Source organism: Pantherophis guttatus, chromosome 8 (assembly GCF_059756535.1).
Source record: "Pantherophis guttatus breed Tessera chromosome 8, ASM5975653v1, whole genome shotgun sequence".
In the NCBI taxonomy this organism is placed as follows: Eukaryota; Metazoa; Chordata; class Lepidosauria; order Squamata; family Colubridae; genus Pantherophis; species Pantherophis guttatus.
This window is the reverse complement of record NC_142070.1, coordinates 45055370-45081552: the sequence shown is the minus strand read 5'-3', so window position 1 is coordinate 45081552 and position 26183 is coordinate 45055370. Positions and strand designations below refer to the sequence as shown.

The 26183-nt window shown below is 36.1% G+C and overlaps 1 protein-coding gene across 9 annotated transcripts in view; it reads left to right on the top strand.

Moving 5' to 3' along the window:
• Positions 1 to 201: 201 nt before the first annotated feature.
• Positions 202 to 26183, top strand: part of TRAPPC11 (trafficking protein particle complex subunit 11) — a 37435-nt gene continuing 11453 nt past the window's right edge. For 2 of the 9 annotated variants that reach the window (XM_034401379.3, XM_087874716.1), the window contains exons 1-25: positions 202 to 448; positions 1579 to 1809; positions 2395 to 2564; positions 2914 to 2984; positions 4690 to 4804; positions 5128 to 5227; positions 5899 to 5972; positions 6487 to 6583; positions 8490 to 8623; positions 9463 to 9610; positions 10652 to 10745; positions 12040 to 12119; positions 12195 to 12273; positions 12354 to 12408; positions 13617 to 13762; positions 14395 to 14456; positions 14555 to 14687; positions 16088 to 16218; positions 18473 to 18628; positions 21800 to 21987; positions 22722 to 22870; positions 23753 to 23874; positions 24265 to 24384; positions 24850 to 24915; positions 24996 to 25152. In XM_034401379.3, coding sequence (XP_034257270.2) covers positions 1606 to 1809; positions 2395 to 2564; positions 2914 to 2984; positions 4690 to 4804; positions 5128 to 5227; positions 5899 to 5972; positions 6487 to 6583; positions 8490 to 8623; positions 9463 to 9610; positions 10652 to 10745; positions 12040 to 12119; positions 12195 to 12273; positions 12354 to 12408; positions 13617 to 13762; positions 14395 to 14456; positions 14555 to 14687; positions 16088 to 16218; positions 18473 to 18628; positions 21800 to 21987; positions 22722 to 22870; positions 23753 to 23874; positions 24265 to 24384; positions 24850 to 24915; positions 24996 to 25152 — 2851 coding nt within the window. In that variant the 5' untranslated portion in view covers positions 202 to 448; positions 1579 to 1605. Of the gene's footprint in view, positions 666 to 1578; positions 1810 to 2394; positions 2565 to 2913; positions 2985 to 4689; positions 4805 to 5127; positions 5228 to 5898; positions 5973 to 6486; positions 6584 to 8489; positions 8624 to 9462; positions 9611 to 10651; positions 10746 to 12039; positions 12120 to 12194; positions 12274 to 12353; positions 12409 to 13616; positions 13763 to 14394; positions 14457 to 14554; positions 14688 to 16087; positions 16219 to 18472; positions 18629 to 21799; positions 21988 to 22721; positions 22871 to 23752; positions 23875 to 24264; positions 24385 to 24849; positions 24916 to 24995; positions 25153 to 26183 lie in introns of all 9 variants that reach the window. The other 7 variants (XM_034401380.3, XM_087874717.1, XM_034401377.3 and 4 more) reach the window with 5 other exon arrangements.

The following is a 26183-nucleotide window of genomic DNA, read 5'->3' as shown; positions in this document are numbered from 1 at the left end:
TTCACCATACCTTCTGATTTGCACGTCCTTTACCCTAGACCAGGGATGGACAAATGTGGCTCTTTTACAATCTGTGGACTTCAACTCCCAGAATTCCACAGGTTGTAAAAGCCACATTTGCCCACCCTGCCCTAGACTGGAGCAAAGCTCGGTCGGTTCCGCCTCTTTGTTTCTTCTTCTTTTCATTTGCCGCTTCGCGGCACTTTAGCTCTGCCCATCTCCTAGCGCGTTCCAATAGTTGGCGCCAGGCGCTCAGGAGCCGCAGTGCTTATTGGTCATTTATGGCTATCAATCTTAATTTCCCTTTTAGGTGTTTCCTCAGGCAGGCCTCGGGTTTCTGTTCCAAGTGTTCTCCCCTCTTTGCTCTGCACCCGCTTGTCGTATGGATCGTGTCACCGAAGGCTGACGGCGAGGTGCTCCTTCCATACCCGGGGAGGTCGTAGCGCAGGTGCGAGGCAGCTGAACTGAGAACGGGGTCGCGACGGAGCTTGCAGCGTGAGCAGATCCTCTTAGGCAAAGGCACAAGGGGCGGCGGCGGCTGAGAAATAGATTCAAATTGTACACAAGACATTCTGTCATTGTTTTTCGGAAAGCATTTCGGTTTCATAGGGATGCCTCCCTTACGCGGAACGTGAAATGGAGACTTGAAGATTTTAATGAAAGGGGTATACATTCAGATTTAGTTATACTTATTAAAATAAATGGCACTTTAATCAGAGATAACGGAAGACCTATTAAGTGCATTGGACTGGCTTTGAGCATGATTGTAGCAAGCTTTATTTAATTCCCTAAATTTCTTCCTGAGGAATAGAATAAACTACTATTTGCTGGAATTGCAAAGTATGCTAAACCGTCAACGGTAATTTGCCAATCGCAGGGTTGGCCTTCATGCAGTAGAAAAGCAAAAGAATATTCTTACTTTATATGATGTGTAAACCCCCTCTCAATGTGTTTTAGCCTGCATTGAATAGCCTTCAGCCTGCATGGCTGCCATTACTATGCAATAAATGAATGCAAAGCAATGTATTAATGTAAAATGAAACCAAATAAATCAAAGAATAGAAATATGGTTTGGTGAGAAAGCTGAAAATAGACTGCCTTTTTCTGCCTTAGAAGGTTTATTGATTTGATTTTATGGCCATGGCTTCCCAAATCTTGAAAAATTACTAAGAAATAAATGTATTATGGAGATTATAAATGTAGCCATATTTGATGTGAATAAGTAGGACTCATTAGTAAATTTATTTGAATGTCTTTAAAGTTCACAAGTGAGTAATTTTTTTGAAGGCCTTCCAGATAACATCAGGAAACTAGGCTGTGGCCTAAGATTGAATTTTTTTTTCTATCTGGTTCAATTTAGCTACAGGCAAAACCATTTTAAGGCACACAATATTGCAGTGGAATGTCTAATAGAATCTAGAATTATTCAGTCTCATACTCTCAAACTTTATATCTTGCTGTACCGAAACACCTGAATTTATGTCTGCTTGTTACAAGTCTAGAGAATAACAACTTTAAATATTATACATATTACAATATTTATAAATAAAATTATTTTGAACATTTTTCTGCTTAAAGTTTCAGAGTATATTTCGAACCGTCAATATGAGCCCTTCACAATGGGATTTTCCAGTGGAACTATGTTGCCGACCAATGGCCTTTGTTACACTCACTGGTTTGGATGTTGTATATAATGCTGTTCATCGAGCTGTCTGGGATGCATTTTGTGCAAATAGGAGAGCAGACAGAGTACCAATTTCTTTTAAAGTACTTCCCGGTGATCATGAGTATCCCAAATGCAGAGTAAAGGTATAACTCTAAATCTTACAGTAAGAGTTAAAATCATATTTTAATGTAAATTTATTTTACTGAGATTCAAGTGTTTAAATTCTGTTTTTGAGTATTAATCCTTTTCCAGGGTTATTTTGGAATTAACATTGGTAAAGTAATTCTTTCAAAAGCAAAGGTAGAACTCCTTAAAGAGGCTTTCTCTGATTATGACCTAAACAAAACATACTGTTGATGTGCAGCTATATTATATCAAGCTGAAGAAATAATGCAACATAATTTTAAACAGGCTTTGTTAGGAATAAGTTTAGCAAAACTCATGCCATACATATGCACGATATGATTTAAATGATAAGTAGGGAAGAAAAATACAGAGAGCTAGCTCTTAGTGTAAACTGGGAGACTATAGGTTCTTGTCCTGCCTTAAGCATGAAGCCAATCATTGTCTCTTAGAAGAAGAAAGCAATGCTCAATGTCTTCTGAAATTTTGCCAAGAAAAATATAAAAATTAGTCCAGGCAGTCACCAGGTGTCAATGTTTACTTGAAGGGACCAAAAAAATGCCACCTGTCTGCAGTAGTGATGATACAATTTTTCAACTTTTCAGAGATTGTCATATGAATGGTACATTCCAAAGGGTATCCTGAAAACAGGTTGGATGAACAAGCATCTGAATTTGGTTCCTGCACTTGTTGTGGTATTTTATGAGCTAGACTGGGATGAGCCACAGTGGAAAGAAAAACAATCAGAGTGTGCTACTAGAGTTGAAATTGTCAGGTATTATTTTATGTATTCTATAAAATACTGTTTTACAGTAATACTGAAGAGGGAAAGAAGATATAATTCACTTTTTTCATTTTTTTTCTTCTGGTTTTAGCATAGGAGCTGTTATCTATCTGAATGCTTCTTTAAAATAAAAGCTTTACAATGTATAAAGTACCTGTCAAGTAAAAAGTCTTACTCTGCAGTTCCTTTTTAGAATCTTAAATGGCAAAACACCAATTTTTGAGTCTTGTGAAGTTTTTAAATTTGTATATTTGTTATTACCCATCTGAAAGAACAAATAAATTTTAGTTTGTTAAGTCTTTATAATTTTTGGTTAGCTTGATGTCTTTATTTTTTTCAGGCAGAGTTTGCAGGGCAGAAACACAAAAGTTGCTGTAGTTTTAATTCAGAAGAAAACTCCCTTACCTCCAGGTAAAATACAATTTAACTAGAGTTGTGTACCTGAAACATGGTAATCTAAAGAATTGTGGAATGTTATTATTGTTTAGTGACCAGAAATATGAGCAGTGAAAACAGTTGGAAATAGTTTAGGTTGGAATCCAGTATTCATCTTCCATTTATAAAATTTTTGTCAATAAAAGCAGGACACTTTCCCCTCTGGTTGTCAATAAACCCAGAAGGATTGTCCTGGATGATTGGATATCCTTGGAAACAGATTTGTAAAAGTTTGCCCCATTGCATTTTTGACAATATAGTTCTGTTAAGGGAAGAGAAGACTAGATGCGTTAAAATAAACAGAAACTTTTTGTTTATAATACAACTACAATTTGTAACTGACAATTTTGCAGTACAATTTTACTTGTTAGGAAAAATATCAGACTATAAAATGGATCAGCTTTTCCTATGAAATGAATCAGTTAATTATTTCAGCTTTTGCATAATGAATAAAAGAGTTAACGGCTGGAAAGAAAACAAGCAAGCTCAGAGAGCACTAAGAGCCATCAGTTCAACCCTGAGCTACAGATATTCACCTTTATTGGTTACAGCTGTGTTCAGAGGAGCAGTAATTCTTTCTAGGGGGGTGGTTGCAGTCAGAGAGTGGGAAGAGAGATCAAGCCTTGGGCATCCAGTCTGGATTGCCACAGGGCTGATCCCTCCCTGATCTTACTGAGTATCTCAGATGATAAGGTATCATCAGTACTGATAATACTTGGCTATACAACTCCAGACTGAATGAGAGATAAGGTGGAAGTCTTTATCTTGTGTTTGGAAGTTGTTATGGGTTTGAAAGAGGAGGAATAAATTAAAAATCAAACAGCTGGCTATTATCCTAAAAGCCAACTGATTACAAAACAATTCCAGTTTTACTTGTGACTAGGCCTGTGATCTCCCAAAGTAGCAGGGTCATAATTTGGTGTCTTTCAGGCTAACAATTTATACCAGATAAAGAGGGGCAATGTGTGCCCAAAGGACTTTTGCTCAATTTGGGCTTGTATTCCAATTAAGATCATTCCTGGAGTGGGAGACAATAGTAATAGTTACTCATACCTTTACTCCTCATGGCTGGATTATTGTAATTTCCTTTACACAGGACCACCTAGAAATGACAGCTAGTGCAACATGCAGTGGTCTGCATATTAATGGGACTGTTTTGATATTCCCATATAACTTCTGTGTTGTGGGAGCTGCATTCATTACCTGTTTCTGTTTTCTGGGTGCAATTCAACATGTTGCATGGCTTAGGACTTGGATATCTATAAGGCAGCTTGCTTTGAATAGAATTTGCCCCTCTGGGGTATACAGAGAGAAAGCATTTATTAAAAGATATTTGTTCTCTGCTGAAGGTCATATCTTGTGCAGTTAGATACCCTTCATCCTATTTATTAACATTTATATGTTTTGTAGATTAGTTAAATTGGACCAATTGAAGAGGCATAATCTCTTATTACCTGTAACAAATATTTGAGACAAAACACATCAATATTCCTTGACTGGTGATGATGATACTGTTTAATCGTGTTGATTATCAATGATTATGTGTACTGTTTCCTTCACAATTTTTGATCTTGCTTTCATTATTTCATTATTTCCTAGATACATCATAATAAAGTGTGTGAATATTTGTATTAAGATCATTCAAATCATTTTTTAATGTGCTTGTCTGTATTTGCTTTAGGAGAAGACGTTATTGCTTCAGAAAGGGCAGCAGCTTTATGTAATGCTTGTGACCTTTCTGGAAAGTCCCTATTTGTTTTGCCACACACTGATCATCTTGTAGGTTACATTATAAGGTAAGCAGATAATGCAAAATATAGTGCTTTTCTGTATTACTTCTTGAGAGGCAGAAAGGGTTAGGGTTAGGATTAGAGAAAGACAGGTGAGATTATTTCCATTAAATAAATAGTAACTGTTTAAGGGTGGTTAACATAGATTTTTTTTTACAATCCTTTAAATAGTTAGAAGGAGTTTAGTACAAAATACAAATATAACTTAAATGCTTTCAGAGAAATATTATCAGTCTGTGTAGGACTTTCCCTAACTGTAATTTTTTGTATATTCTGAAATATGTCTCTTGTTTTTGTTTCTAAAAAAATTACGTGATTTTCCTTCATAGGTTAGAAAATGCTTTCTATGAACATGCTCAGACCTATTACTACACAGAAATGCGAAGAGTAAAATCTCATAAAGAGTATTTGAACAAAACAACACATCAGGTATTATTAAGATTACTGATAAAGTAAACTACTATTGATGAAGCATTAGAAGTAAGATCTTAAAGAATACAAATATATAACATTATTAAAAGTTAATATTAGTATAAGAGTTACTTATAGAATGTTTTCTTTATTCAGATTTCAGTAGGTAAACCACCATTAAAATAAAGTTTATTCACCAAGGCATTCTTGTAATGTTTCAGTGCTGTCGTTTATTAATTCCTGTTAACAAGTAATACTACTTTTACTGTTATTTTTATTAGAAAATTAATGTTTCATTATATTGAAAAATGGAAGAAGGAATGACTTGTGTTTGCATATGTATATCTGTTTGTGTATCAGAAAAAGATAAAGAAATGAAAAGCAGTTTGGGAAAATTATTTATATCCTGCTGTTTTACTAAAATTGCCTAGAGATTGTAAAACATAGTGATAAAACATCCAAATGCAAATTTTAGAAGCCCTATAAAAGCAAATTACAAAGTGCAATCTAGTAGCAAAATAAAACTTATGCTAGTGAACAAAATTAATTGAAATCCACTGAAAATGTGTCAGGCTTACTATTTAGCTAAGTATGAAGAGATATTGATCCGCATTTAATGTTGCCTACATTAGAAAGTTTACAGTTAAAATTAACATAGTTTAAAATGTTGTCAATTGGTTATGTTACAGCTTTTGTTTGTTAGACACCAGTTCAAAATAGCATTCTTCAATGAGTTGAAGCAAGACACATTAAATGCTCTAAAGTAAGTATTTTTATTCAAATATTGAAATAGTAAGTGAATGTTCATCAAAGACAGGGAATGGGTAGTAGAAGAGTGGAAAGATTTTGTATGTGATCATTGTTAAATCACCTCCTGCTATTTTCCAGGATTAAGTATATACTGCATGTTGTTCTTCTCAAATAACTTCATTCAAAGATAGTAACTGCCTTATGGTATGGTATCAACAATATTGATTCATTTCAGCATGATGAGCACAACTCTTAGCCATCCAACTGGATTAATTTCTTAAATGAATCAAAAGGCAGTGGGATTCATCCTAGAGAAAATGTACCTAAGAGTTGACACCAATTTGATGGCAATAATTAAATGGTGGGAGTACTTGAAAGATGTGAAGAAGTGCTTTTTTGGAAAAATTGTTGACTGAGGAAAGGGTTAGAGTTAGACTTAAGGTTACCATGTTTGTCATTTAAACTTTGGGATTTTGGGATTGTTTAACAGAATTTTGTATTCCAAATGAATACTATTTTATGTTTAGAAACTACAAAACTGCCTTTAATCTTGTACATGAATTGAGAGCTCATGAAACAAACATGCTGGAAATCAAGACTATGGCAGGATTTATAAATTACAAGGTAACAACTATGTATTATTTTTACTTGTACTACTTTTAGGCTAAAGGTAGAATAATACCAATTTATACATGTATTAAAATGTTGTAGTTGATGATATCTAGAAACATATATGACAAGAACATTTTTATCCTTTATGTTGGAATGTGGTAATAGGCGATGTATTGCTGACCACATGTCAGTAATTCTCAGAAAATCAGTCAGTTGACTGACAGGAAGATGCCAGTGCAATTTCTAACTAAGGAGACTACACACTGGCTGTTACAATCCTGATCCTTCTAACTTATAAAGCAATTGGATGGCAAATGTGTATACATCGGAGAGTGTATCTCAAAAGTGCTTTTTCAAACATCAACTGTTTGTTTTTTCCTTAAGGAAGACATTTCGCTTCTTATCCAAGAAGCTTCTTCAGTTCTGACTGAATGGGGAGAGGGAGATGGAAGGATTCATTTTCTGTTATCTGGTCTTTAGCACTCTCTCTGAAAGCTGTTGAGGCCACTTGGGGGTTTATCTATGCCCTGAGGGTCATCTAAATCAGAGTGCAAATGGGTCTGGAATCTTTTTGGAACTGCTGAAAGGACTGTGTTGTGAACAGAAGATACTGTAGGTCATATTCCTCCCCATCTGTTGAGAGAGTGCTGTTTAAATTTTAACACAGATGGCCTCTTTTACTCCTCTTTAAAACTAGTGATCCTCTCTGTCCAGAATGTGGACTTTTACCTAGATGACTGAGAATCTCCATAGACATCAGAGAGGGTAGTTCAGGAGCTGGAAGATAAAGAATGACCAGATAAAGGTTCAAGGTTCCCAAGATCCACATGTGGGATGCAAATTGTCCATTTTGAGTGACTGCAATATTCACTTCTTCAAATTCACTGCCAGTGGAACTTTTAAAGGGAGAATTTTAAGTGTTGCTACTTTGATTTAAGAAAAAGTTGATTATCAGAAATTGTTGATATAATCAGTTGATGTGGAAACTGCAAAGATTTGGCCTTAAGTTCTAGGCTTCTGCAGCATTTTTAAATTCAAAATCACAAAGTTGGTTCAGAGCATGTGGAGAACTCTTCGGAGTACCTGTGTCTTCCATGAATTGTGTGGGAGCCCACATATGCTCTAAATTGCCTTTTTGTCTTCAGATCTGAAGTCTTAATAGATAGCTTTATTGGGAAATCACTTATAATTCATCCTGTTTTACTAAAAAAATTGATATATCATGTTTTTTTGTTTACATTTAGTTATCTTTTTGGTTGTGCAATAGAGTTCTTTAAATAGTGATTTGAGGGCAATGTGCACCTTAGGATAATCTGTTGAATAGATTGAAGCTGGGTGAGGAGAGAGTAAGGGCAGAAAAGCAAGGGAAAAGCCATGCTTCTGCTAAACACATGACCTTTCTTCATATACTGTATTAAAGGGGTGGACAATCTGATGCCTCCACTGGATTACAGCTTCACCATTCTTTGCTGTGGTTCAGGTTAGAGCATTCTGGAAGACATTTGATGCCTGTTCTGTTCTTCTTAGCAATAGAAAAGAAGGACTGGCCTTTAAGATAAAAAGCTTTGTGGACAGACCTTACTTAAACTGGCTCAGATAAAAGAAATCTGAGACTATCCCTTCTGGGGAGACCAGATTTTTCAGCATTGTTCTTGGCATCTTTGGGATTAAACATCTAGATTATTTGGGAATTAATGGAATCCATTCTTTTATTCCTTAATTATTAGCCTTTTCAGTTTGATCATTTTCATAAGCCAAGCACACTTAAAAAATGAAGGTATTTAAGGGTTGGATATAGAAAGATTCATGTAAAAACATAAAAGTGGTATGTTTTTTTTGCGACATGAATATACAATTTCATTATACTGAATTTGAGTTTCTAACCTTCATAAAGTGTTCTGATTTCTCATCTTTTTAGATCTGTCGCCTGTGTTTTCAGCATAATACACCACTGGATGCAATTGAACAGTTTAGGAAACATATAGATCTATGCAAGAAAAAAATAGGAAGTGCAGAGTTGACTTTTGAGCATGCTGCCTGGATGTCAAAACAGTATGTTTTTAAAGTATTTTTAATATTAAGCTTGGCTAATTAATTATTTTGGTAGTTCAAACTGGAAAATGTTCTTTTTTTGCCTACATTAGTATCAACTGAAGACTGTCAGATTCAGAATTAAGCTTGAAATAATGAAATAATGTCTTATTTGTTGACTTTATATCTTAATTTTTCTCTGAACTCAAAGTATGCAGGGGTGGGGGAAGGTGTCTCCTATAATTTTATTCTCACAGTGACAGTCTGTGAGATGACAGCCAGTTTGGTCTGGGAGGAGTAAGGTGTGTTGCATATGTTCAATCCCTTGAGTTATTTGTAAACATAATAAAGGTGGAATTTACACACACGCACAAGCATACATACATATATAAGTGTGTGTATGTATGTACATATACTGTATGTATTATGTATGTGTGTGTGTATATATATGGATATGAATATATATATAAAATTGGCTGAGAAAATCATCTAGTGAGCCTTGTGAATCTAGTCCAATTAGCAATCACCATGATAAAAACTTACTAATACTGACTAATACATTTCCTTTTTAAAATTGTCATTAATAGCTGATGTATTACGACTGCAACCCTGCAAAGAAGTCTAGGGAAGCAATGAAAAGAAATTTGTAAATCAATTTCTTATTTTTACATTTTGTGACATATAATACATTGTTTTGGGTTTTTTTTTATATAATTATGAAAGCTGGAAAATTTAGGATGCTTCTTTAAATTTAGATTCTTAGGACCTTACATGTTCATGAATTGCCTCTTGCCACTACTTTTATTTTCAGTTCAACTTTTGGTAAAATATTAGAGTCGATGTTTGTGGTTTCTTAACAGATTTCAGGCTTTTGGAGATCTATTTGATGAAGCTATTAAGCTCGGGTTGACAGCTATTCAAACACAAAACCCAGGTTTCTATTATCAGCAGGCAGCATATTATGCACAAGAAAGGAAGCAATTGGCAAATTCTCTCTGTGATCATGAGGTGAGTCAGATTATTTTACAGCTCATGAAACTCTGTGGTAAGATCATATATTTTTCTATGTCATGGTTTTTAGTAAGCCTTTGTTTACTTTCTAGCAAGCTAGTGTTCTGGCAAATTGACATACCAAAGAATTATAGTATTTTGCATTTGTTTGCAAAAAAGTTTTCTTGAAGTCATTGAAATGTACCCTATTACAGTATTGTGTAAAGAACTGATACATGTTCATTCCTTTGTGTACAAGGCATTCATACAAGCACTATTGTGTATGGCTATGCAGCTTATTTAAATATCAAATTTAGTCATGAATTATCTGCATATCATACTAATTAGATAAGGTCCTAAAATAATGCTGGGCATACATTAAGTAACCTGAATGAATTTCAGATAAAGAATACCTTATATCAAATGACTCTCCTTCCCAAGTTGACACTAATAATTAATGTGTATGTGCTAAAGAATCATCTATCCTACCTGAGTTGTAAGCATTTTCCATGTTCAATATAAATCTTGAATGTGGAACCTGAAATTTGGAAGTTTTATAGTAAATGCAAAATAAATGTTGGATACTCTAAATTTAATGTTTTTAATGTCCCAATCCACTGTTTTACTAAGTGAAAGATTTGAGCTACAGACCTGTGTGCAAATTTTAATTATAAGCCATGCTACATGAAATGATAGAATGACTATACAGTAATATGTATTTTTACTGAAAGTTTGCTAAGAAAAAGGAATTTAGTATAGCTGTTCAGATTGCCAGGCAAAACATATACTTTTCTCCTTATCAATTGTGATTCCTATGCTCAAATATTTATTATCAATATCATTGATATTTAGTTAGCTGAAGAGTGTATACTTGGATTTAGTTTAATATTTTACAATTCAGTTGATATTTTTGCATTCTCTATGAGATACTATGTTGGTGCAGGCTTGTTCTTCTATGAACTCATTTTAAGGGTTCTTCTTCCTTGACTTGTTATTTCATTATTGCTTTTATCACATATTAAAAATCAAATGTAAAGAAAACATTTGCTGAATTTACAGTCTTCTGTGATATATCCAAATCCGGATCCATTGGAAACACCAACTGGAATGCTTGACTTCTATGGACAAAGGCCATGGAGGCAGGGAATATTAAGTAAATATATTTTTTATTTCTTAATTAAAAAACAAATAACTCAATAAACATTTATCCTAGAAAGTCTGAAGAGAAATTTGCAGCTCTTATCAACTGATCAGAGATGGTAACAGAATTCTGTGCTTCCTTGTTCAGCTCAGCACTTGTTCATGTTCTTTTGAATGAATTAATTGGTTTTGTAGGACTGGGCATGAAACCCAGCGTGCATGATGAATATATCAGGAACCCCTAATATGTATTTTCTAAATATTTAACAACTTACTGCAACAGCAATATATGACTTAGCTGATGTTTTCCAGTAGACACTTTTTAAAAACAGTTTCCCTGAAGTAGTTTTAAGCACTGCTTCCTCAGTAGACATAATTTAACATTGTTTAAAGTTTGAACTAATATTTTACAGTCAGATGAAATACTTACCGGAGGTTATGAGCATGTTTCATGGCAAATTTCAGGTTTTGCTATATCAGGGATGGGCAACTTAAAACTCCAAGGCCGTTGATGACTGCTTCTGGTCCCTCTGTGATTGAGATGCCTAAAAATTACTATCATGGTTTTGCACAGTTTTGAAATGGACAACATCTGGGAAATGTGTGGTGTAGGCCCTAAAATAGGCAAAACAGCTACAATATTTTTTTCCCAAAATCCAGGAAATATTGTAAAATTTTGGCTCCATTCATATATTGCCCTACCCACTTTGCATTATTAATACTCTTTACACTGATGTTAGTGAAGAAAATAGATCTGCATATTGAAATGAATTAGAGTCCATAGAAAAACTATTTGTTTAATTTATTGCATATGCAGAGATTTGGAGAGATTACAGTTTCAACATCTGGTCTTAAATGTTAATCATAAGAGAATGTAGAGATTTAAAAAATTGAAATAAATGCCCTATGGCAAATATGTGACACCAGACCTGCATTCCTATTTGCAATCTGCAAAGTAGCATAAATCAAGTGGACATTGCCTATTAGAAATGCCTCCATAAATTATCTGTTGCTAAGAAACAGTTATGAGGTTTTGGGGTGAGGTGTTATTAATATTGTTTTCTTGCAGGAGCTCTTTGAATATACTCCATATACATTTAATTCCTTCAGGGATTCTTTTAGATCAGTCTTATCAAAAGAACTAAGAATATGGTAGAATTCCAAACATTCTTTCTCCTAAGTTACAGAAGTGTTTGGAATCTATGTACTCCTGGCTTGGAACTAAGCATGTGCCTTACAGTTGTAATAATAATGTACCCCTCTTGGAGCAAAACTCATTAAAATGGATTTTTCATTGTCTTACGCAGGTTTTGATCTTAATGATCCTGAAAAGGAGAAAGTGGGAATCTTGGCACTGCAATTGAAAGAGAAGAAAGTTCTCCATTCTGTAAGTTAGATTTCTGTTTATAGTTTCTAGTTTTTGTAAGTCCAAATATAACTGCCAGAATTTTTTATTTATTAGGAGCTAATAATCACCTTGTTGAGTAATGCAGTTACGCAATTCAAGAGATACAAGTGTCCAAGAATGAAAAGTCACTTGAGTAAGTTTCATTTTCAAACACATCTTTAAAAGATGTTTAAATGAGTTAAAGTACTGGGAATAATCTCATTTTCTTTTCAGTGGTTCAGATGGGTGAAGAATATTATTATGCTAAAGATTACACCAAAGCTTTGAAGTAAGTGTGACTTTATAAATGTAGTATGGCATAGTTTTGAATACTTTAATATACCTAGAAACTATGAGAATTAGATTTTTCTGTCTCATCAATATGGTGAAATATATAATTTGTGATCAAATTATTTTAAAAAATTCAAGTTCTCATGGTATATATAATGTATATAATGTATATCATCATATACAGTATAATGATCCTCAATATTTGTCTTTTTCTAAAGTAGGACCAGTTATAGAATAACTGTTTTGCAGCTTTCCCTTTTCAGGATTCATGGATGTACCGACCCTAATTCTAACACAACCAGATTGTCCAACTTATAAAGTGGTAGACCCGCCATATACATTTGCTAAATATCTTAAGCTAACTCTGATCACCATCAGGTCATCAGGTAGATGTAGTTATTTCTTTATTACACAAATATATACACTGCCACAGACACTGGGATAATGGGAACATTTGAACTTTGTATTGTTTTGTTGAAAATTATTTGGAATACAAAGATTCCAAATAATTTACAACAAAATAAACCTCTAAAATTTCCTCATTTCCCACAGTCCATAAAATCAAATATAATAAAAACAATTAGCTCAGACAAAACAAACCTTTAAAAAAAAAAACCTTGAAGGTAGCCTGATATAGCCACTAGCATTCAGAGGCTTGCCGACACAAGAGTCTTTTATAAGATAAATTTAGGCCACAAAAATGTTCATAATGGTGGGTCCACCACTGCAAAGGATTGTTTTTTAATGTCACATGGGATGGAAACCCTAAGCATTCCCACTCCCAAAAATCAATTTACAGGTTGGGCCAATTCTAGTTGATAATTTAGGGAGTTGAAGGAAATCTCTGAACCACATAGGGCTTTATAAGCCACCACTTTGAAATTGATCCTGAAATTCCTTGGTAATTGACCAAATCCCTTGGTAACTGAATCAGGGACTAAAGCAAGATGTCAAATTAACTGCAATTCTGAAGCACCTTTAAAGGAAGCCCTATATAGAGATCTTGCAGTAGTCTAATAGAGAAGTGACATCCTGGACTGAGAGGCAGTGACTGGCCAAGATCCTCCAGCTTTTGTGCCTAAGGCGCAACTAGAACTCACAGTCTCCTGGTTTTTAGCCCAGTGCCTTAACTACTAGTTCAGGCTGGCTCTTCACTTTATAGAAAATATTACATATATCAAGTTATTTAAATATTCTGTCTTCTAGGCTCCTTGATTATGTTTTGTGTGATTACCGTAGTGAAGGATGGTGGACTCTCCTGACTTCTATACTGTCCACTGCTCTTAAATGTTCCTATCTAATGGCCCAAATAAAAGATTATATTACATACTCATTAGAGCTACTGGGCAGAGGTAAGCAAGGCATTTTAATTCTGTTTTCAATCTGTGAGTTTTTAACAGCAAGTGTGGGCAAGTTGACAGGCATTTGGAATTATGTGTGAACAGTTATGCTAAAAGATATTTTATGGTAAAGGATAGATGAGCCCAGAAAAATGTGAATAAGGAGCAATAAGGCATACTTTCTCTTTATTACTTGAACTCCCAATGAATTTATTGTAAACTTTTGTTGTTCAGGCATAAAAATGTCCTAAGTAATAAAAATCAAACCATTTTGTGCTTCCATGTTCCACAAGGGACACCATTTATTCTTTGAATGCTGTCCAAGGATTTGAAGCCTGAAAGGAAATAATAATAAACTTAAAATGCTTAAAAATGTTCAGATATAGGGAAGCAACCATGTGAGTTCAAATTACATTATAACATTTTCATCTAGTGATTAATTATGGCTTCTGATTTCACCCAAATATAGTTACTATTTGTATTTTTATCTACTATATGATTTTGTGATTTCTTCACCTAATTGTTGCTCAGTTTTCTACAACGTATAGATAACATATTGGTTATAATTCCTCTTCCAAACGTTTAGAGGACTATTTTAAAGATAACAATGTTATTTATTCATTTTAATATGTGTTTTATTGAAGCATCTACTTTGAAAGAAGATCAGAAATCTCGAATAGAAAAGAATCTGATCAAAGTTCTTATGGTCAGTAGAAAAAAGCACATTTATGTGAAATAATCTGCAGAGTTTACCAGCTCTATGCATAGATTTGATCAGTTTAAATAATCTTGTTTTGAATTTAGAATGAGAATCCAGATCCTGAATCTGACTGTGATGCTGCTTCTGTAAAAGCTGCACAGAAATTGTGGGCTGATAAAGTATCCCTGGCAGGCAACAATATCTTTACAATAGAAGTACAAGATTTTGTTCCTTTTGGTATGTATTAAAACTTTTATAACAAAAGAGTAGCACCTGTGTGAACCAGTGGTATAAAGGTAGAAGTAAAAACAGCAGGATATAATTTAAATCCATAAATACTTCAATATTTCCTTTTCTTATGAAATGAAGTCTATATTAGATACAAAATGAAAACTCGAAGAATAGTTTAATTATTTTTAAATACCTGAAAGAGACTAATATATTGTAGAGGAATGCTTTATTAAAAGTCAAATATTTCTTATTGTTGATTTACTGTATTTTTATATACAACAAAAACAATTCCAAGCAGTTTACATTATAAAAACATGAAATATGATGCATAACTTATCATCGAAATAAAATATAATTTCTGCTACAATGTGGTAGGTGTACTGGTAGCCATTCATTACCAAAGGCCCTCTCATACACCTCTAACAGTTTTTTAAATTGCATCCTAGGCTACTCTGTAAAGATTTCTATTCCAAAGCATATATATTTATAAGGAATTCCTTTGATATAGGTCATTGATTTAGAAACAAAATTATACCCAAATTTTTATATTTGCTTTTAATTTCCTGCTAAATTACAGTGTGGATAATCTTACCATTGCATGTAAAATTCTTGCACATGATTAGTGGTCCTTTTATGCAGCAATATGTTCAAATTAAAATCTTCTGTACCTCTGAAATACAATATTCTTCAATATACTGGGCAGCAGACTAGTTGTGCAGGTGCACATCTGCATACAAAAATGCAGACGATGGACTAGAAATAGTTGTAGTAACAAGCTTAGTATGAGAAAAAATTATTTATATTTGGAAAATGCTTTCAGCAGAGGGTCTGCTAGGTTCTAAAGCACCTTTCTGCTTATGTTTGAACGTCAAAGTTCTGTCAACCTTCATCCAATACAGGTAGTTGTTGACTTACAATCATTCATTTAGTGACCTTTCAAACTTACAAAGGCACTGAAAAAACAATCTTGTGACCAGTTTTCACACTTAAAAGCATTACCATGGTCACGTGATCAAAATTCTGGCAATTGGCAGATGGCATGTATTTATAACAATTACACTGTCCCAGGGTCATGTGATCATCATGTGCAACCTTCTCAGCTGACTTTCAACAAGCAAAGTCGATGGGGGAAGCCAGATTTGCTTAATGACCACATGCTTCACTTAACTGTAGCAATTTTCTTAATAATTGTGGCAGGAAAGTTCATAAAATGGGGTGCTAATCTCTTAACAACAGCCTTGCTGAGCAAAAGAAGTTAGGGGCTCATTTGTGGTTGTTAAGTCAAGAACTACCTGTACAAGATAGAAAATTAGCCCAAATTGTTAAATATTGTTGCTAAATATAAAATATTTCATTGTTTTTGGGAACATGCTTGTCCTCTGATTTTGTTTTGTTTCAACATCTAGTGCAATGTAAAGCTAAATTTCTTGCTCCAAGTTTTCATGTTGACGTACCAATTCAGTTTGATGTATATTTGAAAACTGACTGCCTGCATCCTCTCCAATTTTCGAAGTTGTGTGTCAATTTCAGTAATCAGGTAATGTTTTTAAAAATATTTTTATGATTCATATATGTTAATGGGATGAGGTAGTTGTCACAATATGTACCGTGTTTCCCGTAAAATAAGACCCACCCCGAAAAGAAACCCTATCATGTTTTTGAACGCATCTGCTCAAATTAAGCCCTATCCCCAAAATTAGCCCTAATTAAGACCCTGCCCATCCTGGGATGTAGGGGTTGGGGTGAGGCGCACAGGTAAAAATTTAGCTAAGGTGGGGATGGGGGGTTGGAGCCGACCTACTTACCAAACCTCGCACATCCTGACGCCAGCCTCGCCTTCTTCTGTAGCCCTCTTTTTTGCAGCTGCTTGCCACAGCTCGCATGTGTTGCTCTGGCCTCCGTTTTGCCATCGGAGGCCTTCTGGAAAACCCTCTGCAGCTGAGGGCTTTCCGGAAGGCCTCTAAAGGCAAAACAGAATCCAGAGGCGCCATGCATGTCAATCCGGAGCCTGTTTCTCAGCTTCAGAGGGCTTTCTGGAAGGCTCTGAAGGTGAAATGGAAGGCCAGGGGTAACGCCTGCAAGCAGTGGCAAGCGGTCGCAGAAGTGGGCCAGCGGCGGGCTCCTGCTAGGCAGGGCTGTTGGTGCCGCTGACCTGAGGTGAGTCAATAATTAGACCCCCCTGAAAAGAAGTCCTAGCCATTTTTTCAGGGGTCAAAAGAAAATAAGATCCAGTCTTATTTCCGGGGAAACACGGTAGATGTTTACTGTTTACATGATCCAGTCAGTTTCAATTGAGACAAATCTCCAATAATTTCTTTTTCTGTTTAGCAGATTGGAACTATTTTGACAATAAATTTTTTAAAAGAATGCAATATATTTACAATATCTCATTTAAAATCAAAAGCTTCCTCAGCATTCTTTAAAATTCTCAGATCAAACAGAGCAGACTTTATTGAAAATCTCATTTATTTATTTATTGACTTCAAAGGCCACCCAACATAACCAGCGTGACTTTGAGTGGCGTTCAGCATAAAAACATAAATAAAAGAAAAACCTTACATAACAATAAATAGAATATATAGAATATATAAATGTAACATAAAATGGCAGTCAAGCACATAACCAAGCAATCAGAAAGGGACTCCCACTCAACTGGTCCCTAAAAGCCTGGTGGAAGAGCCAAGTTTTAATGGCGTTCTTAAAGGCAAGAAGAGTTGGAAATTGGCATACTGTATATTAGAGAGGGTCATTCCAAGGAACAGGAGCAGCCACAGAAAAGAAGAATAAGAAGAGTATTTTGAACATGATTAATCAATCTGGAATTCCTTATGGTAATAAATTCCTTTCAAAACAATTTTAGCAAAGTTCTTCACTTTATATGTGAAAGGTGTAATATTTCCCAAAGCTTTTTTTTCTTACTTCCTTTATTCTTTCATCATCTTCTTATTTGATGACAGACATATGTTATTGAAATAATATGGCTTTCTGGCTTGTTCTCAAACTTTCTATATATTTTGCTTGTTCTTACTAAAAAAGGAAGACCAAAGGATTCACATATTCATCTGAAAGTCTGACAGATAGCTGGGATTATTATTTCTGGTTGTGTTCAACCTGCTTTTTATCAGTATTCTCACTTTAATGCTACTATGTTTTAACAGTCTCGAACTTTTCTATTTTTATACTCCACAGACTTAGAATTTCTTTTATTTTATTATATATATATATAGTAATAACTTGTAAAGTGAACAAAATGTACATTTTATTCAGTCTGTCCTACACAGTCTTCTTAATTTCAAATATAGGAGGCCAAAATTCCATATGTTGCCACCTAGCATAGCCTTGATGAGAATAGTTTATCTCAAACATATTTGAAGCTAAGTAGATTGGACAAAATTAAAATGCTTAATCTATTTGAAATGTAGTATTGTATAGTATACAGGCATACATGTATGTCATGCAAACTTGTATGTCATCTGCAGCACTTATTTAGAAATCTAATTGAGAGTTCTTTGAGAGAAATTCTTCGTAAATATCATGCATGTATAATTTCCAAGCCAAATTGGACAAATCTAAACATATTGTAAATGTTTACATTTAATTGCTTCAAAAGGCATGCCCTTAAATTTCTTTAAAAACATTAATGGTATATAAATAAATGTTTGAAAGACAGTAATCCGAACTACACAGTATATTTCTTAGTTCTAAACAGTATAGCAAATTATCATAGTAATTCAGGTAAATCTTACTTATTTTTGCATTGTCTACTTCTGCCTATTTTTCTCTTACCATAGGAATACAATCAGTATTGTGTAGTGGAAGAAAACTATCCAAAATGTGACATCCTGGAACCATCTACACAGGGAACATTGTGTCTTATCCCTGGTAAGACAAAAAAGTTCACTTTCAAATTTGTGGCAAAAACAGAAGACGTGGGGAAAAAAATTGAGGTATGTTCTACAGGGTGTTATAAAAATATTAATGGTGGTGTTGATTATAATTCAGGAATGTGTGAACAGTAATCAGCTAATACAGTAGGGTGCCTTTTCTGAGAAAAAGAGGATAAGAACTGGAGTCAAGGCCACCACACCAGAAAAAGGAATTGTGGACTTTAATCTTTGGAAAAGTAATAATTAATATCATCATATATTAGAATGCTATAACTTCTAGATATTCCTAAATCCGATTTATTCATTTGTATGTTATTAAGCTTTATCATGTTTATTTTTTAGCTTATTTACATATTTTAAATTATTTAATAAAATATTAAATAAATAAAAACAGGAAGAGTCCAAATGAAATAAATTAGCTCTTGAATATACATGTAGTAGTGGCATCTTTTAAGAATGTGCACAAATTATAGTAAGAGCATAAAATAGACAAATGCTTCTTTGTAAAAGGACAACCTGAGCTCAGAGGTTTCAGAGAATTGATATATTTTGGTAGGATTCTGCTAGAAACAAATAAGTAGTGGCTAGGACTCATTTATAAATGCATACAGATCATAATGGCGGCCCGGGAGTTCATGGCTTCCATAACGGCCTTGGACCTGGCCCAGTTAGTTCAAGGCCCTACTCACACGGGGGGACACACTCTGGATCTGATTTTTGTCTCTGGTCAGTGGCAGAATGATCTAGAAATAGGGGATTTAGTTACGGAGCCCTTGTCATGGTCTGATCACTCACTCCTTTGACTGGACCTCCGAACCGCTACCCCTCGCTGCAGGGAGCCAGAGCCGGTTAGATGGTTCGGTCCCAGGCGCCTGATGGACCTGGATAGGTTCCGGACAGAGCTTGGGCCATTCCCTGAGGCTCTGGCTCATGACTTGACTGAAGAACTAGTGGCGCCTGGGATAGGGCAGCCACTGGGGCTTTGGACCGCGTCATGCCTTTGCGGCCTCTGACTCGGCGCCGAGCTCAATTGGCTCCTTGGTTTTCCGAGGAGCTGAGAGAGTTGAAGCACCGGAAAAGACGCTTGGAGAGCGGTTGGAGGGCCAGTCGTTCCGAATCTGACCCAACACTGGTGAAGTCTCATATTAAGACCTACCTAGTGGCGATCAAAGCGGCAACATTTAATTATTTTTCCGCTCTGATTGCGTTTGCAGATAACTGCCCAGCCGCCCTGTTTAGGGTGACCCGTTCCCTACTCCATTTGGGAGCGCGGGAAGACCCCTTGCAGGATAGGGCTGAGAATTTTGTGCAATATCTCAAAATCGCTCAGATTCGGGAGGGCTTGGACTCCGACTGGATGGGTTCAGATGGGATGATGGAGGTGGGTCTTGAGAGTGTAGCTGGGAGGAGTTTGACCTTGTGACTCCTGAGGACGTGGACAGGGTCCTGGGTAGGCTGAATGCGACCACATGTTTATTGGACCCGTGTCCCTCCTGGTTGATGCTGGCTTCCCGGCAGGTTACACGAGGCTGGCTCCAGGGGATTATTAACGCTTCTTTGAGCGAGGGTTTCTTTCCTGCCGCTTTGAAAGAGGCGGTGGTGAGGCCCCTCCTCAAGAAGCCTTCCCTGGACCCAGCTGTTCTATCAAATTATCGTCCTGTCTCCAACCTTCGTTTTGTGGCGAAGGTTGTTGAGAGTGTGGTGGCACGACAGCTTCCTCAGCACCTGGATGAAACGGACTATCTAGATCCATTCCAGTCGGGTTTCAGGCCTGGGTATAGCATGGAAACGGCATTGGTCGCATTGGTTGATGATCTCTGGAGGGCATGGGACAGGGGTTGTTCCTCTGCCCTGGTCCTGTTAGATCTCTCGGTGGCTTTTGATACCATCGACCATGGTATCATGCTGCGCCAGCTGGAGGGGTTAGGAGTGGGGAGCACCGTTCTACGGTGGTTCACTTCCTTCCTCTCCAGCCGTATGCAGTCTGTGTTGGCAGGGGGGCAGAGGTCGACCCCAAGGCGCCTAGTTTGTGGGGTGCCACAGGGGTCGGTCCTCTCACCCCTCCTGTTCAATATTTATGTGAAGCCGCTGGGCGAGATCATCCGTGGCTTCGGGGTGGATTTCCATCAGTACGCTGATGATACTCAGCTGTACATTTCCATCCCGGACCATCCCAATGATGCCCTTGAAGTGATGACCCGGTGCCTGAAAGCCATACGGATCTGGATGGGGAGGAACAAGCTCAGACTCAACCCCTCCAAGACCGAGTGCTGTGGTTTCCGGCGTCCCGTCATAGTCAGTTGACTCCATCACTGACTATTGGGGTTGAGACCTTGACCCCCTCAGAGAGGGCTCGCAACTTGGGTGTCCTTCTGGACTCACAGCTGTCTTTAGAAGACCATCTGATGGCTGTAGCCAGGGGGGCTTTTTATCAGGTTCGTCTGATTTATCAGTTGCGTCCCTTTCTGGACCGGGACTCCCTACGCACAGTCACTCACCCTCGTCACCTCCCGTCTGGACTATTGTAACGCTCTCTACATGGGGCTCCCCTTGAAGAGCACCCGGAGGCTCCAACTGGTCCAGAATGCAGCCGCGCGGGTAATTACGGGAGCGACTCGACGCTGCCATGTAACACCGCTCCTGCACGAGCTGCACTGGCTCCTGGTGGTCTTCCAGGTGCGATTCAAGGTGTTGGTTGCCACCTTTAAAGCCCTCCATGGCTTGGGACCTGGCTATTTACGAGACCGCCTTCTGCCACTGATAGCCTCCCATCGACCGGTACGCTCCCACAGAGGGGCTCCTCCGGGTGCCATTGGCTGATGACCCTCAGGGGAAAGCATTCTCTGTGGGGGCCCCTACCTTCTGGAATGAGCTGCCCCCGGAGATTCGTAGGATTCACAACCTATGTACCTTTCATTGTGCCCTAAAAACATTATTATTTCAACAAGCAGGGCTGGCCTAAATAATAATAACATTTTACTATTTTAAATGGGGTGTTTTATTAGAGTTTTTTGGCCAACTTATTTAATTGTTTTAAATTGCTTTTAATTTGTATATTGTCATGGTTTTATTTTTGGCTGTACACCGCCCTGAGTCCTTCGGGAGAAGGGCGTTATAGAAATTCAATAAAAATAAATAAATAAATATTAAAAGCAGTAATTTACTCTGTATTATAATGCTTTAAATGAACTGAAGGATGGGAAACCTAAATATAATCTTTTTTCTTTTCAGATTACCTCAGTGGACTTAATTTTGGGTAGTGAAAATGGCAGGTGTGTGGTCTTGAACTGGCATGGAGGAGGGGGTGATGCTGCTGCTTCTCGAGAAGCAGTGCTGGCAGCGCGTTCCTTCAAAAGACGACCCAAACTTCTAGATAATGAGGTTCACTGGGATAGCCTTACAATTCAGGCAAGCACTATGTAAGTATGAATGGGTTCCATGGAGAGAAATAATTCTATGAATGTTTGAGGTTTGAGAATAGAATAAAACAGGGAATTGCTTTCACTGTTCCACCTTTCAAGAAAAAGTTTATCAGAAATTGCAAGGCAATATCGGAGACTGAAAATATTCCACTGTCTAAAAGGATTATGACTTTGTAAGTTAGGATTCCCAGGTTCTGTGACAACAGTTTGCTAATATGTTCTGTAGGGCTTTCACATTCTTAATGATGTTGTTCAAGTTAATTTATTATCTGCATTGCAAGAAGCGCTGGAATGATTCTATACGATGAAAGGCATTTAGAAATGTTTTCAATACAACTTGTCCTCAACTTATCACAATTGGTACCAAAATTTCTGTTGCTAAATGATGTGGTCCTTAAGTGGGTCATCACATGACCGGATCTCATTTTACAACCATTTTTATCATAATAGTTAAGAGATGATTTTACCTAAATTAAAGCATTTTGTGGCCCTTAAAAGAGTTTCTAATGGCTACAGGACTACCATCTATGCTTGTTTGTACACTGTAAAGAACGTATTAGAAGAGAGTAAAAATAGGAAGAGTTTGAAAAGTACACACAATAGTTTGAATTTACTTGCATGCCTAGAGAATTGTTGTTACTACACACGCAGAGGCTTGTAGAATAACAGCTCAACTAAGGAAGAAGATAAAGCTAAGCAAGCAGATGACTTGTTTCTTGTTTTTATTCAAGGATCATTTCTAGAGTGCCTAACATTTCTGTCCAGCTTAGTCATGAACCTCCTGCCCTAATGAATGAAATGTATTGTTTGACTGTGACAATCGAGTCACATGAGAAGACAATTGCCAAAGATGTAAAGCTCACAGCAGGCTTAAAACCAGGTATTCATTATGTAACATCATATTACTGGCTCAGTCACAATCCTCAAGGAACTTCTCATTGTGGAGAGGTTTAAACCACTCCCTTCTCTTTTATTAATAGGGCAAGTCAATAATTCAACAATTAGATAGTAGAAGACAAATGAAAAGGCCATTTAATAGTTAGATTTTATGAAGTGATATGCATATTATTTAGATATGCTAACTTAAATGTTTGATGGCTTTGAAAAATAACATTCATTTATATAAAATGGTATACTTTTACTTTAGCAGAATCTTCCTCAACATAGTGCTTATTTATGTTTTGCACTATTATAGTTATGCCCAATTGGCACATTCTGCCACTTCTTAGGGCATTAGTTGGGAAAGCAGGTTTTAGAACATTGCAACATTTAACTGTGTAGATTATATTGTATCTTGACTTGCCTGTTCTTTCACTGTCAAAGCAAAGTCAGGAATTTTCAGGATGCAGTGTTGTCACTAAGTGACAGTTCTGAACTTTAGTTCTAGAAATAATTTTCTTCATTGATAATTTTGATATTTCTAAAGTTGCCTTGATATGGCCATGCTGGGTTGAAAATTAGAGAACTTGCTCCAAACATAATGGTAATTGTCTGAAATCTTGCAAAATATGTTATTTAAAATAGGTTAAAGCTTTGTTTTGTGTAAAAGGAACACATAAATATGCATCTGAAATTCTTAAAACTCGCATGCATTTCATTTATTTACTGGCCATAATTCATATTAAAATATATTACATTCATACTAAACTTAAAATCTGCATTAGCTTGATAAATGCATCAATCTTTCTCTAAATAAATATTTACAAGCAAGAGACACACAAATACATATAAAGATATATTCATACATATTGTTTTGTCCTAGGCCAAGATGCAAATTTGACACAAAAAACACATGTAACTCTGAATGGAACAGAAATGTGTGATGATTCCTACCCTGCCTTGCTTCCTGATATCCCTCTGGGAGACTTGCAGCCAGGTGAAAAGGTAGTGTGCTATGTTATCAGTATGCCATATTTAAGACTATTTTGGAGACAGTAACCCCAGTACAAAATCTGTTTAGTCTTAGAATTCTTGTAAAATGAACAGGATTCATTCTGTATATGGTTCTTAGGATGAAGACCTGTGAATAAGCAAGCTATTAAAATAGAAATTGATTTCAGATGTTAGCTTCAAAGATTTATTCAAATAGCAAATAATAATCTGCCCTTTTCTCATAGTACCATTAGACTCAAATTAGGAAAAAAAGGTTGGATTAACTTGCACCCAGAACCCAGAAATTTTTTAAAAAATTTTGTGCATTATTAAATAGAGCAGTATTTTAAAGTCTTTGACCATTTATTTTATAACTAGTCTATCTGTTTGTTTGTTTTACAGTTGGAAAAAATTATATATATTCATTGTGGAACAGTTGGTAGTAGGATGTTTCTTGTGTATGTTTCTTACCTGGTGAATGCAGTCATTGAAGGAAAAGAAATTCTTTGCAGGTGTCACAGGGTATGTTAAGTTTGCAGTTGATTGAGTATCATATAAACATTGCAGTAAATTAAGATGCCAATAATATTGAATTGGTATTTTAATGTTCATTTCCCTATTCATTCATTCATTCATTTATTCACTCACATACATACACTCTCTTCTATTAAATGTCTTTGTGTGAACTCTGGGGCTTTTATAAATGCTTCTAATTAAATAAATAAGGTATGATTGAAAGCATATAATATTTATAATATATTTACATGTTTATGTGTTTTGGGGGGATGGTACTCAGCATAAGTAGGACCCATTAAACATTTTGAAACCACCTAATTGTGCTTTGCTTTGGGGGAAGGGCACACTGGATATTACTGCTACTTCTGCAGTCTTTTTATGGGGAGGGTAATAACAGAATTAAAGGAATTTGCTATCAGATGGCAATCTGTCAGAAAAAGAAAATAATTTCGTCTCTTTTTTTTAATGCAGGATGAGACCGTTACTATAGAGACAGTATTCCCTTTTGATGTAGCTGTTAAATTTGTCTCAAGTAAGGTATGTAGAGAAATACTGAAATAAAACATAGCCTCATATACAAATGAACAGTAGAATAACACTGTTTCTCCTCTTGATAGTTTGAGCATTTAGATAAAGTCTTCACCGACGTACCATTTTTACTGATGACAGATATCCTCAGTGCTTCACCCTGGGCCCTTACTATTGTAAACAGCCAGTTGCAGCTTGCTTCTTCAGTGGTTCCAGTGGACCAACTAGAGTCCTGTGTGGAAAGTGGTGAGACACAATTGTTTAGTTTTAGATAATCTGCTTCTGGGATGGCAAAAAATTACTGATCGTTGGAAAAGTACATCTGGTGAAGTTACCACTTTTCTTTAATTTCATCATTTAAGTTACATAAATCTTGTATGAGGTACATTTTAAACTGAGGCTAAGCTTACAGTCACTATTTTGTTTTTTGCTGGAATTCTAAGAATCTTTCTCTACAACCTGGTATAAAGTATATCAAAGATAAAAATACTGGCCCAGAATTCAACAAAAGTTTGAAACTTCCAGTTCAGTTTTACTGTCACGTTGTGAACATTTAACCTTCCAGGTATTGCTAGAGTTCAACAGTCTTTGAAAGTTACAAGATTTTCTATGTGTACACAATTTTTTTCTTTGGTAGCATAATTTAAGTGAATTGCTTCTTCGATTGAACAATTAACCCTTCTTGATACCTGAGAAATATCAGAAACATACTTAGTTCAAATAATTAACCTTGCCATGGGTAGTTCTTTTAATTATGGGTGTTTGAAGTAGGCTGGATGATAGTTTGTTACAAAAGTTTCAAAATGTATCCAGCAGTCCTCTTTTCTCTACTCTCCTTTGGCCTTGTAGCTTGTTTGAGTTGGCTAAATAGGGTTAGCTTCACCTTCCCTGTTATCACTGCCCAACTTAGCAAGTAACTAGATCCTTGACTTCAGTTTATTCATCCCCTTTCCTTATAGATTAAAGCAGGACTTAATCCCTGCCTCTTTCTTCAGAGTTATTTGCCCATTCTTGATACAACTTAATGTGGATGCCATGGAGTCTTTTTCTTCACATCTGACTCCCTTCATGCTGTGAGGGAGATCTGCTGTCAAGGTCCAAGATGACCTCTAAGCAGAACTGGTGCTGGGTGTCAAGCAAAGCTCCAGGCAGGATTTTAAGGAGACTTGTGGCTTTTGGCTCTAGCAACTGGATGTCTAGCAGTCTTGTGCAGTGCCTGTTGGTATTAAATTGCTCAGACATCATTTTCTGCTTTTCCTTCTTCCTTTTCCCAGGGA